The 16,042-nt window shown below is 46.3% G+C and overlaps 1 protein-coding gene across 3 annotated transcripts in view; it reads left to right on the plus strand.

Moving 5' to 3' along the window:
- The window catches only part of CSNK1G1 (casein kinase 1 gamma 1), a 104,988-nt gene that overhangs the window by 72,554 nt on the left and 16,392 nt on the right, over positions 1-16,042 (plus strand). For all 3 annotated transcript variants that reach the window (XM_057422137.1, XM_057422139.1, XM_057422138.1), the window contains 3 exons: positions 5,467-5,618; positions 12,154-12,388; positions 14,437-14,522. In XM_057422137.1, the coding sequence (XP_057278120.1) occupies positions 5,467-5,618; positions 12,154-12,388; positions 14,437-14,522 (473 nt within the window). The remainder of the gene's footprint in view (positions 1-5,466; positions 5,619-12,153; positions 12,389-14,436; positions 14,523-16,042) is intronic.

The following is a 16,042-nucleotide window of genomic DNA, read 5'->3' on the forward strand; positions in this document are numbered from 1 at the left end:
GCCCTTTAAAAGCACACAGAACTTGTAGTACACTCATGCTGCTGTCATGTCTCTGCATCCATTTCTGTGAGGAATAGTTCTTGCTGCTCACAGTGTCTGATCTGCGGTTCCTCAAGTGTCTCCTCTTCGCAACAGAAGCCTGCATGAAGAGAGGTTGTGAAGTTCTTCTGTTATTCTTCCTCTTGAAATCGAAGACCTCAGCTTCTCTTTATCTGGCCACACTATATCTAAGGGCAGTGGAAACCAGTTTCTCATGGGAGCAAATAAAAACTGGTGATTCAAGAGCTACCACTGCTGTTCACTTTTCACAGGTTGTGCTGTCTCCTGGCGATTTAGTGTACAGGGACTTGGCTTTTGCACCTCCACTGATGCAGGTGCCACATGTAGCTTCCTGCTCTTGCTACCTCATCCCTCCTTGTGTGTATTTTGGGCTGCTTGCTGTTGCTTGAGGTTTATTCATAGCCTCTCCCGATGCTCATATACAGAGCATCAATACATATTCTCTGCCACAGCAGATGGTTTCCGCTTCCCGAGCCTTCCACGTGGAGCAGATGCTGCAAAATCCAATTTCCCTTGGGCATAACCTTTGATTGGCATCTCTCTGCCAGTTGCCATTTCATAACAGGTCCTGGAAAAGGCTTTGGAGTCTTTGTATGGCTTATATGTCTGATGCCTAGACTAACGTGGCTTGTTGGAGTATCCTGGATGTCTGACAAGTTATCAGAGTTGTTAAGTCGTGCTGTAAAGCCTGTGGCAGCAAGACAGCACTGCTTGCATCATCCAGAATGCTTGATCTTGCATGAAAATATGCTGAAAGGTGTAGTTCCCTGGTGTTAATAGAGCTCAAATGAAGCTTTCTTGAAGAGCAGTGCTCCTGCTGTTTGTTGCTGGGGACTTGGAGCAACCTGCTCTAGTGGAAGGTGTCCCTGCCCGTGGGAGGGGGGTGGAACTGAATGAGCTTTAAGATCCCTTTCAACCCAAACCAGTCCATGATTCTCTGATTCTTGTGTTCAAGCTCAAGCAAACCCTTTGGGTCCTTTCAATTTATTGCTCAGCCACATGAGCCCGGGGAGGCAGCAGGACGGGTGAGGGTGGAGTGGAGATGGGACAGTCCCTTTTGGTGGCAGCCCACAGGAGCAGTGAGAGCTTTAACACCTTGGGGAGCCCGAGGCTGGAGTTGTGTGTCTGTTCTGAGCATGGTGGAAGCAAAGTGGAGCTTTAGCTTTGATGTCTGCATTTGCTCTCATTCCAGCGCGATGCTTTAATCTCCAAAATGCAATGCTGGGCTTTCACTGTGCTCAGCTTGAATGTTTTCCAAGACATCACATTGCTGAAATAGCAGTATTTGCCTGTGAATTCCAGTGCAGTGATCAGCGTGTGTATTGGGGTGATAACCTTTCCATGAGAGCAGTGGTGGAGTGAGGCCTTTTACATAGACTCAAAGCCAAATCACTCAGCAGCAAGTCCAAAGCTTTTAAGCAAACTTAGAAGATTTCTGCTTCCAGCAGCTTTCACTGTAAGACACTGCTTTTTCTCCAAAGGAGAAGTTGCACGTGTCGTGCCTGGATTTTCTTCACTTAATGTGTTGTCTAATGCCATGGAGCAGTAATTTGTTTTGATGTGATTTCATACCTTAATTGCATTAAACTGGTCACGGTTTGTATTTCAAGTGTTGAGTTGTACCTTTGAATCCTCTAGATGAGACCTCTGCTCTGCCTCTGGCTTTTCATCCTGCACTCTTTGAACCCAGAACTGCTCATCTACAACAGACCGCTCCACAGCACTGTGGCTTTGTTTGACCTTTTCAGTCCTCTGCCGACACAGTTCCTCACCATTAAAAACCTCAAGTTTGAGTGCCCAGACAAAAGATACCTTTTCCTCAATCAATCTCTTTTGTTGGCAGTGTCCTTCAGAAGTATTTACAGATCTAGTGGTGATATTTGTGGAGCTCCTGCAGTTCACCATGGCAAAGCACTCAGTGGCACCAGGACACATTTCTTGTTGCTGAAATAGAGCCAAGCTACACCATGAATTATGCAGATGGGCTGTGATTAAATAAAATTTGATACAGATTTTCTTAGGCTGCCCCTTTTTACTGTTAATAAGGTCCAGAGAACCCAGCCCAAAATCCTCTAGTGGCGTCTGCCCGCTTGGATCCTGCAGGCAACAGGCACCCTTTAATATCTACATCAAGGTGACAACTTCCCTTTTGAGCTTTGCCCCTTCTTAAAATGATGGTAAATGTTGATCTGTGTTTGAGTGAGCTGAGGGTGCATTGTCTCGTGTCCCTTCATTTCAGTAACTGGTGTGGAGCTGAGGAGCCCTGGCTTGGGCTGGGAGGCTCCACAGCAATGCTCCTTTGGGTCCAGAATAGATGAGCGATGTATCCTGGGTCTGAAAATTAGATCTATGCTACAGCATTTCTCTTCTAGCAAAGCCAGTAGGTAAGTTCTTGAGTGCAGAGCTGGCAGTGTTGCTGCTGAAAACCCTCAGGGAAAAATCAAACCCTAAAAATACGCCTGAAACTAATAATGGCTTCTGTAGGCTGGCACTTCGGATGCTTTTTTTAATGTTCTTTGGTACAGCTTCACCTTGTAGGAGCTCCCACCAAGAGCAGAGCCTTGCTGATGTTTAGAGCTGAGAAGGGTGCTCCAGCCTCTTGCTTGTATGGTTTTGAGTGGGTAAAGCTGACTGAAGGAGTTGGGACCCCAGAGAGCACTGAAGAGTTGCATTGCTGTTGCTTCCTTCCCTCCATGAAATCCCCATCTTTGAGTCTTGCTGCAATTTATCTTCCTGGTTCTTAGGCCCAGTAGGAATTTAATTGTAATTGCAGTGCTGTCTCCTTACCAAGTAAGGCTGTATTAATACCTTAATTAGCACACTCCTAATCCGAGCTGTTTCCTTCCTCATCTGCACTTTTCAAGACCGTTATCCTGACGTAGTACTTGTGGTACTACTCACTGTGTGTGTATCTTAAATTAGTACTCACTGTATTTGTATCTTAAATTTGCAATGATCTCAGTTTCAAACTTTTCATAGAATATTCTGTTACCCTCTTCCATCATTCTCTATCATCCTTGAATTATTCTCTAAGAAGTAGAGATGACAACCTTGGTATTAGAGCAAATTATGTAGATAAATCCTCACCTGATTTTACTGGAAACTCAGTGGCTCACCATGAGTTACTTTGAGAGCTACTGCAATTACTTAAGTCTTCAGCACTAAGCTGAGGGCATTAAATTATCATTTATGTTGGTTTAGGTATATTTGAAAAAGGTTTTGAGCTGCCTTCATTTCACATCCCATCATTTTTTGGCTTTTGGAATTGCTTCGGTGTCATAGAATCCCAGCCTGGTTTGGGTTGAAGGGACCTTAAACTCATCCAGTTCCAGCCATGGGCAGGGACCCCTTCCACTAGAGCAGCTTGCTCCAAGCCCCTGTGTCCAACCTGGCCTTGAACACTGCCAGGGATGGGGCAGCCACAGCTTCTCTGGGCACCCTGTGCCAGCGCCTCAGCACCCTCACAGGGAAGAGCTTCTGCCTAAGAGCTCATCTCAGTCTCCCCTCTGGCAGGTTCAAGCCATTCCCCTTGGCCTGTCCCTACAGGCCCTGATGAAGACTCAAACCATCCTGTTTTCTTAGATAACTTAATTGCTGTTAATGCTTCCTAAAACACAAGGTTTTGTTAGGAACAGGAGCCTCCTAAAACCAGGATGGGTAAATGTTTCACACAGGATGTAAAGCTCTGGTTAGACTGGGAATTCCTGCAATACTCTGTAATATCTCATGAATGCATCCTGATGACTGATACCTAATATGATTCCCCAAGCCTGTGAGTTAACAAGATTAAAGCATCCTACAGTAATTTTTGTCAAGCTGCACTTTGTTCTTTTTGACTAATAGGTGGGAGCTAAGTTCTGCAATAGTTAAGCTTTAGTAAGCTCAGTGCTGCATTTATTGTGTTGTTGGTGAGTTGGTGAGCACTGTCGGGCAGATGAACGAGGCTTCCCTAAATCCGTAGTAGGACATGAAGTTATTACATTGCTGTCACCCTCCAGCCTGAAGTGTTTCCCTCTTCTGCCTCCGCCTGTGCTGGGCCAGGCTGTGAGCACACCACAGAGCCGGTACAAAGTCGAGCAGTTACACAAGCAGTTTAATCCTGGTGTCTGATAATGCGTGAAGGGGGTTGCTGTTTTTAATATTGATCTGTCATGTAAATATAGGTGTGTGCATGCACTTGTGAAAACATGCTATAAAAGTTATAATCACTGTGCTCTTGGGCCCCGTGCTGTTTAATTCACAGACTTCTGTGCAAAAAAAGGCTTTGTTCATAATAGTGCTCCCCATGCTGAGCCTTTACAGTGAATAACAGGATGTTGTATTTTGTGTATGCAAGCAAGGATGTTGTTTTGACATAGGACAAACCCAATATTTCAAGACAAAATCTTCCATTGCATTTTGGAACTGCTTATGAGATGTAGGCAGGAAATATTTGTTTTAAAAGTGTTATGCAGCTTGATAGTGATGCTGGGATATGGGGCTAGGTATTGACTAAACAAATTTGTGCTTGGCCCTGCACAGAATTCCCCTCTGTGTGGGCCAGGCTGGCTTTTCTTTTTTGCTCAAAGGGTAGTTTGAGGAGCACTGTGCAGCTCAGGGAGTGCTCAGACACCAAAGCCGGTTTGTTCCCTTTTCTTATGGTGCTTTCAGAAAGCTGATCCACACAAAAAGCCACCATCAGTTGAGTATAAATATTGCATACTCTTGCTGGGAAATCTGTTGCTGAGCTGTTAGGTGGGAAGAGGTGGTTCTGGCTCCTACCAGTTGGGTATTGAGAGTTTAGTGTGTGACTTACAGCAGAATGCTTTGCACATATGCTTTAATGACTGTGATCACTTATTTTTACATGGTGATGGGTCAAAATGTAAATCTTTGCTCTTTTTGAAAGGAAAACAACTGTTTTTTTTCCTTTCTCTTGAGTAAACTTTGCATAAGGTTGTGCTGAATAACAAGAGCTATGTATTATCCAGGTTGAAAAAGCAGCCCTTTTTGGGACATGCTTCATTTTGTGCAAGGAATATCATCTTCCTAACTGGTCAGACAAGTGCCAGCCCATGTTCGGGGTTGTGCTCTGCCTGGTGGTCAGTGCAGCGTAGGGAACTCCGTGTCTTGTTCTCTACATCCAAGAGTTTAACCTGCCAAAGGCAGATGCTTTCATGTGGTCATGTTATTGCTTTGAAATCTATTTCTCTATTCAAAGGTGCAGATGAGCAAAGCCTGCACTGATTTGGCCTTTGGTTCATCCACAGTGCGTGCTGAAACTTGTTTGCTTGCTGGGTAACATCAAACAGAAGGGACACTGGAGAGGTAAAAAGGAAAGGCTTTGCCCAATGAAACATTTACATGCAGGAGGAAGGGTTTAACATTGCCCTGTTGGCTGATTTCAATTCTTTCCTGTTCTTCCAGCTGAAGGGCTTCCCCAGGTGTATTACTTCGGACCGTGTGGAAAGTACAATGCCATGGTACTAGAGCTGCTTGGTCCTAGCTTGGAAGACCTATTTGACCTCTGTGATAGGACGTTCACTTTGAAGACGGTATTAATGATAGCCATCCAGCTGGTGAGTAACGCTGGGCAGGGCTCTGCCCACAGCCTCCACGATGCTGACTTGTGTTTATGTCAGTCTTGGGTTAGCTGAAGGATGGGGTTGGTGCAGTGCAAGTATCAGGGTGTCTGCTGGTTGGAGAGACTCTCGTTCCATTTTAGAATTGCAAAATGGGACCTTAAAGCTCATCCAGTTCCAACCCCTGCCACGGGCAGGGACACCTTCCACCAGAGCAGCTTGCTCCAAGCCCCTGTGTCCAACCTGGCCTTGAACACTGCCAGGGATGGGGCAGCCACAGCTTCTCTGGGCACCCTGTGCCAGTGCCTCACTACCCACATTGTGAAAAATTTTCTTCCTTGTGTCCAACCTAAATCTACCCTCTATGTCCATCTTAAAAAAGAAAGCTTCTCAGGTTTGAGAAGAGCTCGCTCTTATGAAGGGAAGGTCACAGTATGCTTATGAGCAAGCTTGCTCCTTGCGTAGCAGAACCAGTGAAGCTGGATTCCAATGGACTTGCATCCTGTATTCCCTACACACCCCTGCCCCAGTATCTACCCCAGCTCCCTCCCTCTGTTTGGACATCCCCAGAACATCTCATTTCTTACCCACTCCCCAGGACACAGGGAGCACAGCACCCTCCCACAGTCCTACCAGTTCTACCAGTTTGCTGCTACCAGGCTGCTCACAGACAGAAACCTCTCAGAGCAGTGGGAGCAGAGCAGTCCTTGTCCAAAATACCAGCATTTGAGATCTCTGCTTTGGTCAAATTTGGTCAAAATTGACCAACAGGTTTAAACCACTAACAGTTGGAAAGATACTGGCGGCATCACAGAGCCTCTAATTTACCTAAAAAGGGAAGGAACCAAGCTGAAAGTTGGAGCTTGCATTTGTGTTTGCATTAAAAATGGACAGGCTGAAAACTGAAGGTACTAAATGTGATGAGTGAATTTCCGTGAGTCCTTAGGGCCAACAGTTACCATTTCCATTTGGCTTGCTGGTCCCTACCTGTGGTCTGCAGGCACCCCAGAGGCACAGCAGAGGTGGGACTGTATATTCATATTACCAGCAGATAGAAGTGCTAAAGGAAAGAGAAGGTGGTGAGGGAGTGAGGAACACAATCCTTTCTAAATGAACCGAAGCTGGCCACAGCAGAAGCTCAAATGGAAAATTTGAGACTTCTTCAAATGGAAAGTTTTAGATTTCTTCTTTGCAGATGCAGAAGTTTGAGCAGCACCTGCCTGGTAGCGGGTTCATGAAGTTGTTGTCCTACGGCTGAGTTTTGTGGGGTTTGAGTGTTCCTTCGTCAGTGGAAAACCAGTTTATAGTATTGGTTTTTATTAAATCAACTGTCAACAGATGACAAAGCCTTGGATATAGCTTGTATGGCCTTTTGGTTGTAAAGGTGTAAAACATAAAGATGTATTCCCATGTGACTGCTGGAGAAATCAGGATTGTCATAGCAGTGTCCATCTGCCTTTCACTAAGCTCTGTACTTGGATGGTCTTCACTGGTACCATCTGCTGATCCTCAACCAGCCTGCCAACTCATGTAGACAGTGCTACCACTTTGAGAAACAGATACTTAGGGTGGTTCAGGGGCACACCAAAAGCAGTCACAGAGGAGCTGGTGTTCTCCAAAAGGAGCATGCAGTGCTGCTCCTCTTTCCATGAGGAGATGTTTTAGGACCTTCCCAGTCTTCTTAGGATGACATGAATTATCAGCTTGGAGCATATGCATTTAAGGAGACAGATTTAGCATCTTTAGGTGTGCCCCATCTCCTTCCCTGAAGGTTTCCTGGGAGAAGGGTTCACCTGGTCCTTGGAGACTGGTTTTCTGACAGGCTGGCACTTACTGCTCAACTGGAAAGAAAACCCTTCATCCAGCCACAAGGCTTTGGGGGAAATTGTCTTGGATTTCTCTTAGTTCCTATGCTAAATTGTTGCTGTCCCTGTGTCGCACTCCAGTGTGAGAGACACATCAGAGAAAGAAAGTTTGACTGTCAAATTCAGTGGGTTTGCCTCCATAAAATATGCTCTGCTCTTGCTTTTGACTTGCTTAAGCTGCTGTATTTCTAACCACAGGTGTGAGGAGATGTAAGACTTCACTGCCAGAATCCAGTGTGATGCACAAGCAGTGTTTCTCTTCTCTGCTCCTTGATATGCCTGTTAACAAGCCTAGTGCCCAGGGAGACCTCCAGAAGTGTGAATGGCCCGGTACCACACAGACAGCAGAGAGGAGCACCCTGCCCTGATGCAGGGAGTGAGGGACAGCTCAGCACATTGCAGAACACCGTTGCTCTGGTTCATTTCCCACCAGAATGCTATCAAATAAAGCAATACTACTTGTCTGGGAGGCTCCTCTGCAGCACGGAGCTCAGGGAGCTCCCAGGAGAGCATCCCAATGCTCGAAGTCACCTTGGTGCTGCCTCTCCTGCCTTGGGCTTGATCCTCTCCGAAGGAAACATCTGCCATGGATGTCTTTGCACTTGTTGGAGCAGCAAGGCTGGTGGGATGTTACGTGCCCACCCCTTTGTCCCCTAGATCTTTCTCAACCTCACTTGCAAATAATGATCCATGTGTCTTTAGGAGCATCCAGTCCAGCCTCTGCTGTTTGTGTGCTTCCTTGCCATTGCCTGCTGCAGGCTCAGCTTGACAGCAGCCAGCTGCTGCTTTCAGGGTCCCATTTAGCTGCCTTCTCCCCCCTCTCCTTCTTTAAGCCTGACTGAACATCTCTGACACATCTACATATGTGCTGTGTGCTGGAACTAGGCAGGAATTTTGGATGCGGTGTGGTGGCACTTGGTCTCCTGTTTTTTATGTACAGTGATCAATTTTTAACCAGGGGCATCCCTGAAAGATGTTTTTTAATACACAGACATGCTTGGCTGGTCTTACTTAGCTTGGTAGGTAGCAGCATCTCAGGACTGGGGTTGATCCTTTAACTCTACAGATGTTAGAAGAAAGGGAAGCCCTGTAGGAGAAACAAATACATTGTCATTGCTCTAAGGAAAGTTGCTTGTGAGTATGGGAGAATTTAAACATGGTTTTACGTCAAAAAGACTCTGCTGGCTGCGGGAGATAGAGACTGGACGACAGTGAGTCTTCAAAGAGAACGTGGTCTGGAATCTTTTCAGTTGAGATGACACAGTAGGAAGGTCTGCCTCAGCAGGGGGATGAGCCACACAGCCCCTCCGGTTTGGCAGTAGGCTTGCATGTACTTCTGGTGAGCTGCATTGTGTCCAGAGCTGTGGCAGCAGCTTATCAAGACAGCGTGAGTTGAATCAGAAGTACTCTTGGTCTGGTGCACCATTTCATACCTCTCAGTGAGAACCTGCATTGAAGGAGTCATCTATATTCCTTCCTGGTCAAAGTCTTCCAGTTGTGTTACTGCTGTAACTTGAGGGTCTCCAATGCTTCACGTTGCTCTGCTAAGAGCATCAAACTGGAACTGCTTCCTCCATCGTCTGAGTGCAGCCAACTAGATCAAGCAGTTGTTCCTGAACAAAGCAAAGTTTGCCAATTAAAAATGTTCACTAGCATCAGTCCCTAAAGCCCATAAACTGGAAGTCATCGGTTTTATAAGGAGTAACTGTTATTTTCACCCTTGCTTTAAGTGCTTGCTGTTAGGTCCAGTGTGCCTGGCACTGGGCAAATACTTGCGGCTGCAATCTGGACCAAGTCACAGTGAAAGGTTTTTTGACTGGTGACCATTAAATCATCTTGTGTAACAGACACCACGCCAAAGCAGGCTTTAAACAGGAGGAATTCTTTCTCGCTGCTGATCTGATCTATATTCAAGCAGGTGATGGTGTAGAAGGGTTCAAATTTATCAGAAGAGTCTAGAGATGGGGTTGCCATCAAGATCAAGAAATACCTTTTTGGGGGAAGAGAGTTCATTACACTTGCTTCCTTAGCAAGAGAAAGGAAAATAAAAGCATGGGTTGCTTTGCCATCTGGTTAAATGTCACAAACATCCTCTCATCTCCCAGCTGCAGCACAGGGGTCCTGCTGCCTGCTTGGGGGGGCTCTCCCCTCCTGCTGTTTCTCTGACATCTGACATGGAGATTTGTGGCTCTGAAGATGGACTCTGCTGGCCATGGCCATGGAAATCCTGCTTTGATTTGCAAGCAGAGTCTCCCACCCACCTCTAGTATTCTATGCCCTATGGTAAAATGCCCATGTCTGTTCTTATTAAATAAGACAGGAGATGTTAACAGTGCTTCACAGTCACTGTTTTTCCAGTGTAAAAGCAGTTACAACAGTTAGTACCAGTTCCTTGCAGTGGTTTCTCTGTCTGTAGAAGAAGTAATGCATGGACATTAGAGCCTGTAGTTCAGTCACAAAGGAGTGGACATAGTGTCTGCAGCCACACATTTCTGGAGTGGGAACTCCTCCTCTCCTTCAGCTGTGCAGTGGTTTGAGTCAGGCTGAGGGTGATGCAGTCTCCAGCACAAGAAGCCACAAACAGAGTGAATGTCTTGTCAGGGCGAGTAAAGCACAGACAGGAAACATCATTCTGACCTGGAGAGCATCTTTCAGCCATCCTTGGCAATGCGCAGCTCCAGCAGGACATCCTGAAGCATCCAGGCAGGTGCAAATAAAAGAAAAGGAATATGAAAGACTCAGCAGCATCTTTGTGCCTGTGGTGGAGGTGAAGTGGCTGTCCTGGCCAGTGCAATTTGCTATGAGTTTTTAAGGAACAAATGGTTTTTCAGGCTGTTGGCCATTTCAACAGCTGAGCTCCTCTGGTAACAGGGACAAATTCAATGAGCCAGCCAGGCTCTGTTTGAAAGCTTGTTGTGTATGGAGAGGACAGGAAATGCTTTGTTCCAGTTTTAAGGGTTGCATCTTAATTTAAATGGCCTCCCGACATACCTTTTTGTCTTCCAGCACTGCTGTGTCCTGTAGGTGATTCAAAGCTGAAGAATGACTGAAGTGCAGAGCATCTGCTGTGTTCTGCATCAGCCCAGAATTGATTAGGAATAATGGCTGTTAGCCCTGAAACCCATTTTCTCAGCACAATGAAATAAATCATTGCTTAGAGGGGAGGGGAGCGGCAACACATGCTGTTACCTTCCTTGAAGAGCCTCTCAGCAAGTCCTGGTTTTTAAGACTGGTTCGCCTGCAGTTTTCCCTGCCTGCTGCCCTCCCGGTACAGCAGGTTTCATTTTCTGAGGAGTGCTGCCCCCTCCTGCCTGTTGCCTCTTTCGGAGTGCTGGAAATGCAGCAGGTTTTCCTTAGGAACAGGCTATCCGTGTGCAGGAGGTGCCGAGCTCCTGACAGCATTGACCTGGTGCAGACCCACTCAGGAGCCAGGGACTCCCCGCAGGGAGCTCCCGCTGGTGGCTTTCACCTTAGATGCTCCAGCACGATGGTGCGGCACTGACCTCTGCAGACTGACAGTGCAAAATGGGGAGTCAGAGCTCTGCAATGGTCTCCTCACGCTGCAAACCTGCAGACAGGGAGGCTCAAACTGCCTTCCTAAGGAAGCATCTTGCTTAAAACAGCCACCATGCCCTACAGTGCGCAGGGCAGCTGCAGCCCAGGACGGCCACAAATGGGGATTCACGTGGTTTCAGTTAAACCCTAAGAAGGTAATAAATTAAATGAAATTGTGAGTTATTTCCAATTGGAATAATCTCTTAAGTTAGGAACTCAAAGGAGAACTGCTTGGCGACCTGTCCAAACTTCACCTGCAATATATTTAGTTTCAAAAGCAAGATTAGCCAGGTTGGATGAAGCCTTGGGTGACATGGTTTAGTGTGAGGTGTCCCTGCCCATGGCAGGGGGGTTGGAACTAGATGATCTTAAGGTCCTTTCCAACCCTCACTATTCTATGATTCTATGATTAATGATAAGCATCTGGATGAGGGGTGTTGTTAGAGAGGTAGTGACCCTCCATCAGCTTGGAAGTGGGATCCCCTTTTCCCTTCCCTTCTCTGTCAGACTGCCAGAACAAAGTGAGTCAAAAGCTGGAAAATATTCCAGCTATTCCTACTTGACAGCCGATGAGGTTGTGACTTTTAGTCAGCATTGAGGATCGTAAGGCTTCTACCTGCCCCATATCCCCCTCCATGAAGAATCTGGCATGTCTTAAGACAACGTATGGGTCGAGGGAGGAAGGTGGTAAGACACAGAGCAACAAGGGACAGCCGTGGGCATGGGAAGAGCTCTTGGTAACCAGTTTAGTATGTTTAAAATCAGTACAAAAATGCTGCTGCAAGTCCCCATGGCATCATTCCAAATGCTGTGTCCTGGTGGTACTGTTTCAGAAACAGCCTTTCTGTTTTCCTGCGGACATTTCTGTAGGATTCAAGTCAGGGAGCACTGTATGGTAGCCACAGAAAGGAGGGGGTGACAGATCCCTCTTCTTACTCCATCAGAGGAGCTCCATCCAGTTCCAAGCATAACTGCTGCCATGGTTCTTTCCATCTGTGGTTGTGTTTCTGAGCTGAGGGCTGGTGATGGGTATCAAAACCTCACAGCCCCGTTAGCCAGGAGAGCATGGGGGCTGCTCTGCTTGCAGGTAACTTTTGCTCCTCGCTTTGCAGATATCTCGCATGGAGTACGTGCATTCGAAGAACCTCATCTACCGAGATGTCAAGCCTGAAAACTTCCTTATCGGCCGGCAAGGCAACAAGAAAGAGCACGTCATTCACATCATAGACTTTGGATTGGCAAAGGAGTACATTGACCCGGAAACCAAAAAACACATACCTTACAGGGAACACAAGAGCTTAACTGGAACAGCCAGATACATGTCCATCAACACTCATCTTGGCAAAGGTCTGTGTGGTTGGTGGGAGCTTGCCATGACCTCCAGTGGTAGCTTGGCTTACTATGGCTCGTTCCTCCCCTTTGAGCTGTTTGTAAACCTCTGCCTTTACAGTTGTGAGGCTTTTTCTTTTCCCCTTTTGCGGGATTGAGACAGCTGAAATGTTGAAAGCCTCATAATTATAGTTTTTATTAGGAACTAAATAACTGGAAGCAACCCAGCACTGATAAAAGGCAAGTAGGCGGGTAGTAACTGCTGCACTAAATGATGACCAAATAGATTTTTATAGCACAGCTCTGTGCTGAGCTGTAGAGCATCAAAGTAACCAGGACCTTCAGTTATGGGTGTTGGAGTTGGATGTTCCTTGACCTAATAATTGGTTGGAGAAAATTACTGATTTAACTCATTTTAAACGTGGCTTTCATTTCCTCTCCTCACTGCATTCTCTCGTACCAGAAAATTACATTTCTGTGGCTGAAAGGCAAAAAACCTTATTAAATGTTTATATTCACTTAAACCCATAAGAGCAGTAAGATAATGGAATATTCTCTGAGTAGCCTCCCAGGTATGTGATGAAGGCATCGCTCACATCTTGTGGAGAGTTTGGTCCCTTTGGGTGTAAGGAGGGATAAGTCCAACTTCTAATCTTGAAAAGGCTGCTGAAGGGTCAGGAAGGGATGGAGGAATGAGCAGCTGCAGTGAGAGCAGGCTTGGATGGAAGGTAGATGTGGAAGAAGATGTGTTTGCATTTGAAGTACACCATGTGCCTTCTGTAGGACCCATTTCTCTGCAGGTGTTGCAGCTCAGGCCGTGGCTGGTGCAGGGAAGAGTCAGTCTGGAAGGCTGGCTGCTGGCTGCTGATGTGTGCTGGGCTGGGCTGGGTCTGCCCAGAGCAGCTCCATGGGGTGGCTGCTTTGCTGGTGAGACCCAAGTGGAGTCAGTCCCTTCACGTTCCAGAACAAAGGAGTCTTACTGCCATTTTCCTGAAAGATGAATGCACTCAACCATCTTCCTGAGCAGTTCATCTGCATCACTGCACTAAATTACCTAGGACATTCTCTTGGGTTTTATTCCCTTTTTACAGCTATATCAGGGTAACTTGCAGGAACTGTCATCTCAATTCCTTCTGCTGAGTTTTCTCACCCCCACCATATTCTGAGGATTAAATTTGCTGCTGGTGGAGAGCCATGCTATGCCAAGCGCTGCCACCTTGCAGATGATGCAGCATCGGGGACAGCTCACACACAGTTTGTCATGGCGTGTGGGCTGGATCTGTCCCAGCTTGTGGCCATGCAGCACGTTATTTGTTTAAAATTCAGAGGAGAGGAGGTTGCATAAAATCAGCCTGCAAGCTCAGCAGACCCCAGTCTGCATGATGCTGCCCAGCACAGCAGCAGTCCCATGCTGTTACACTCCACATTTGTTGTTCTGTCTTATATCCTCCCATGGTTTTTTTTTATACATTTTTGTTAGCTGATGCTTTTTTCCTTTGGCTCGAGGCCTCTTTTTTTCTCCCCTCATTTATAATCATAACATCTGCATGGCAACAGCAGTAAATGTTTCACGAGGAAAAACAGTGCTAAAGGAGCTATTTTTGATCTGCTCTGCTGTGATGAGCTGCAGAAGCAATTGAGAAGGGATTGCCACAACAACATGGTAGTTCCCTGCAGCTGGTTGCAAGCATCACTTGTCTGTTTCTATGTCATTCAGAGGAAATAACATCATCCAGCACCACATCACAGGTGCACCCTCAGCACTGGCAGTCTGGAGAACTGGGGAACTGCTTTATTCCTCCTTATTCTTCTCATCCAGTTCACCTAATGCTGGGCAATGTGTCTTACAGCTCCCGTGTTATTTTATGCCTTCTGTCTGATCTTTTCTTCATGTATTTTATGGGGTTTTGTAACAGCTTCTAGATGGTTTTTCACGAGATCTGAGCTATAGGTAGCAAGTGAACTTCCCTGTGATAACTGTATCTTGGAAGTAGGTGTAACTACTGATCAAGTCTCAGACCCATTCTTGCAGCTGCAGCAATAATTTGTCGTCTCTTGTGTTTTAGAGCAGAGTCGTCGAGATGACTTGGAAGCCCTTGGCCATATGTTCATGTATTTCCTCCGAGGCAGTCTGCCCTGGCAAGGATTGAAGGTAGGTTTGAGCTTTAGCTTGTGCCCTTTGAAACTTTGTCTAGTCTCTGCCCAAAGGAGAACCTGGTGGGGAAACATTTCCAAAAGTCAGTCAGAAGCACTGTCCTCTCCTCTGTGTCCTTGAAGCCCAAAAACAAGGCGTTAGCTTTACCTACAGGAAAGATTTTAAGATAGAAATATGTTACCTGTTGCTTCAAGTTGCCATTAGCTGAATGGGTACACATCTGGAGAGAGGATTGAGCAGAGGCAGATGAGTGGCTGGAACTGGGACAGCAGTGAGAGAGCTGTTGAGCTGTGGGAGCAGCTTTGCTGGAGCATGGAGCTGCCCCGAGCTGGGGTGCGACTGGGACACAGTGGTTGTTTATGAAGTCCTGGTTACAGCACACAGTCCCCCAGCTGCAGCTGTGAAATGTGGTTATAACAGGAGCAGTTTGATGGGTTTGCATGTGCAGATGGACTTCAGCTTGAAAAACGGGTTTTCAGGCAGAACTATGGAGCTTGGCTTCCCTCCAGAGGCACTGGACATTCAGTGCTTCGAAGTTTATGAAATGCCATGTACAATGTGGAGGGCTGCAAGCAATTGAATTACAGCATCTGCAGCTGACATCCGTCAGCTGAATTAGCTAGTAGTAAGTCATTTGCTGGCTCTGAAGCTGTTGGTAGCTGCACCTTCACTCCTCCATCACTTTCTTGATGATTAAGCTACTGTGTTCAACTTTGTAATTGCAGTGAGTGAAGGGATCGAACTCAATCAGGTTAGGAACAGGTTTATTAATGAAGACAGTAACTCCTGTTGGTACTGTTGGAAAAAGGAGACAAGCGTTTGGGCTCACAAGCGGCTCAGCAGAGTGCTGCTATGGTCAGTGGCAGTGGCTTGTGTGATAGACCTTGTTAAGCTGTTTTGTCACCATCTATCCAGAGTTAGTCTCAGCTTAGCCTTATTGACATGTGCCAGAAATGTTGGTGACAACTCATAAAAGCAAAGAAAGGCTTTATCAGGCATGAAAATAATTGTTGAAAGAAATCAGAACCTCTCTGACTTTACTTCACACCTCTGTAAGTATGTTATTCTATTACATAGCTTGTTTCTGGCTTGGTTGACCTCATCTGCTTTAAATTAATCCTGTAAATTATTCTTAAAGTAATTCCAGGCTTAGATAAGGTTCTACAAAATTTGCTCAGTTCAGTGCTGAACTTGTTAAGAATTAGTTGACCTCTTCTTGAAGTCCTTGCTCCAGAACAAACACAGACTCTTCAGCTTGATCTTCACTCTTCTAGGCTTCCCCAGCTTACACGTTTGGTGTATACTGTCAGTGCTGAGGTCTTGAGAGAATATCTTACAATGCTAATGATGCTGCTGCCAGGTCTGACTGGCATGCTTTAAGATAGAGGCGCCAACAGGAGCAGAGTTCTCTGCTTCAGGGGGATGTAGTTGGGAAATCTAGCTGAAGCTTGTTTCATTTTCTTGGTGACCAGATGTTTAGTCAGTGCTGCCTCGGTGATAGACAGTTTGGGGGTGAA

The sequence above is a fragment of the Pezoporus wallicus genome, unplaced genomic scaffold, assembly GCF_028554395.1.
Source record: "Pezoporus wallicus isolate ANWC-B61680 ecotype Strahan unplaced genomic scaffold, APGP_CSIRO_Pwel_v1 contig_8476, whole genome shotgun sequence".
NCBI classification, from domain to species: Eukaryota; Metazoa; Chordata; class Aves; order Psittaciformes; family Psittacidae; genus Pezoporus; species Pezoporus wallicus.